The sequence below is a fragment of the Octopus bimaculoides genome, chromosome 5, assembly GCF_001194135.2.
Source record: "Octopus bimaculoides isolate UCB-OBI-ISO-001 chromosome 5, ASM119413v2, whole genome shotgun sequence".
NCBI lineage: Eukaryota > Metazoa > Mollusca > Cephalopoda > Octopoda > Octopodidae > Octopus > Octopus bimaculoides.
Window position 1 is genome coordinate 103,597,292 of NC_068985.1, and position 2,786 is coordinate 103,600,077.

A 2,786-nucleotide genomic window follows, 5' to 3' on the forward strand; every position below is an offset into this window, starting at 1 on the left:
AGTTCCATTGATGGCTTGAATCTGTAGTATGTATGTATGTATGTATGTATGTATGTATGTATGGGTTGAAACGCATAAAAAGTAGAATGTAATATGTGTGTGTGTGTGTGTGTGTGTGTGTGTGTGTGTGTGCACACGTGCATACATTTATTATATGTGTATGCGTATATGAGTGTACCTACGCGTGTGTGTACGTATATGCACGTGTGTATCTATCTATCAGTGTATGTATGTGTGTTTTGTTTCTCTATTTCAATACCTCGAGCTTTTGGAAATTTACGTTTTCATTACAGTTCGGGACATAGCAGAGTATGTCATATGTTGCTTCGCCGAATCTACCTCACGAAACACAGCTCACACACTTCACTTATAAACTACTTGGGGCACTCGACACACCACCTTCACCACACTACAAGCAAGTGAAAATAAATGAATCTCTAAATAAGCATACTTACTATGCATTGGTTCTACTACAAATGGTGTCGGACTACATGAATTAGTGAAACAAATAAAAGTCAGTCTCTTGTTTGCAAGGAGCGTCAATTTCAGAGTTGAAGTGGCTGTACTACAAGAAATACTATTGATCTTGAATGAATCGTCCTCAAGTGGTCTGGTGAAAGAACAATTACCCAATGAGAGCCCACTAACAACCCACTCACGTAGTTTTTCACCATCGTAAAATTCATATACGATTTCTACTTGTTCATTAATTTTGGCAAAATATGTCCTGCTCTTAGAAGCTATCGAATACGATTTCTCTGAAAAAGAAAAAAAAAAGACATAATAAACCTTATAACACAGTTAAATAAATATCAGATCAATAAAAGTCAGTAAAATCGATCACTTACACAAATACAACAAAAGTAATACTTTCGACCTTTCCTGGAGAACTGTGTTAACATAATGGCAGTGAACAGAACTCAAATGAAAATTCGAAACTATATCGCAGGTGAGGTCATCACGAGATTTACCCGATTAGAGATAATATTACACTCTTTTTATTTTCACTTTGCATTCTCTAGGTCTAAATTTTTCGGGAAGGACGTAGACGAATATACAGGGTGTCTCATAATGATAAAACATTCCACTTGCAATATTAGTTATTTATTTGTCATAAACGTGTTTGTTCCAGTTCTTGTTACGTTCGCTTAAAATAATGTCCCATCACAATTTCACACCCTGTTTTTGATAGTATGGAATCAATTACTATGTTGCAGGAATGTATTGATGAAACTAATGTTAAATACAAAACTTGTTCCGGAATTTCAACTCTATAATAACAGACGACATTCGTTTGATAAATTAAATTGCTGGGGGAAAGAGAATTCAGTATAAAACTCAGAAAGCTAGTATAGACAACCCCTCTACATGAGATGTCCACTGATCAATGGAGCTTATAAACTATCTGGCTGAGAGATGATATTAATCGTAATTGTTGATTATTACATGACATCGATCACGACAAAGATGTTTAAAATGGTGGAAGAATGAAATGTAGACTTTTTTTAAAACGTAGTATTGGAAACAGTGCATAGCTGTGTTATTATTGACCTCTGAATAAATACTCCTATATATGAATTTTAAGTAATATCGTCAATGGATAGTGTGTAAATATAGTCATTAAATTCACAGCATTAATGTTAAGTCTACAGTTAGAAGCTACTGAATAGCTATGAACAGTAATTATATCAGGCGCTATCATTAAAACAGAGTATATGGATTCTTAGAAGCAATAGAAAATGTTGTACCATTTATGTGGGAGAAAGTCTGGACCAGAAGTATACATTTAAAAAAAATATGTAGGTAAGAACAGCAACAATTTGAAAAAGTCCAGATATACACAATGAAAACTATATAATTTCGATAACAGAACTCTTAATAATATTGATTTCAAGTTTTGGCACAAGACCAATATCTGGTACTTATTTTATCAAACCCGAAAGGATGAAAGACAAAGTCAACATCAGCAGAATTTGGACTTAGAGTGTAAAGACAGTCGAAATGCCTGGTGTGCTAACGATTCTATTAGGTTGTAACCTTAGAACACCTTAATAATATTGAGTTATAACAAATAATGCAAACTGAAAGACATGGAAGGTCTCTCAAAGTGTGCAACCGACAGTGGACAGTCTATTTGTGCAAGTTCTATATAACAGTGAATATAATGATGTAGCCAATTCTAAAGACGGTAAGCTATGTCACTTCATCAGTATTGTTGGCATTTCCTCACAAATAACCACTTGTAAAATTTAGAGAAAATATTGTTACTTTTACAAAAGAGAATATTTTCAGGATCAGATGAACTCAATTGATTCGAATGTGTATTTAACAGGTATTTATTTTATGAGAGATAAAGTCGACCTACGCAAAATCGAAATTACTTTTCAGAGCTCCACCGAATCAAGTATTACCTGATAATTAATAACAATAATAACAATCTTCTCTAATATAGGCACAAGACCTGAAATTTGGTGGTGGGGGAGGACTAATCGATTACATCGACCCAGTACTCAGCTGGTACTTATTTTATCGACCCCTAAAGGATGAAAGGCGAAGTCAACCTCGGCGATATTTGAACTCAGAACATAAAGGCCGACGAAATATCGCTAAGCATTTTGCTAGCTCACCGCCTTAATAATAAGATAGACAATACTACAACAACAACTACTACTACTACTACTACTACTAATAATAATAATAATAATAATAATAATAATAATAATAATAATAATAATAATAATAATAATAGAAACAATTCCTATCATAGTAGGTGCCTTAGGTATAAT

General features: G+C 33.6%; 1 protein-coding gene across 1 annotated transcript in view; it reads right to left on the bottom strand.

Moving 5' to 3' along the window:
* Positions 1-2,786, bottom strand: part of LOC106876421 (uncharacterized) — a 23,566-nt gene that overhangs the window by 7,579 nt on the left and 13,201 nt on the right. Inside the window, exon 3 of the mRNA XM_014924964.1 lies at positions 456-758. Coding sequence (XP_014780450.1) covers positions 456-758 — 303 coding nt within the window. The remainder of the gene's footprint in view (positions 1-455; positions 759-2,786) is intronic.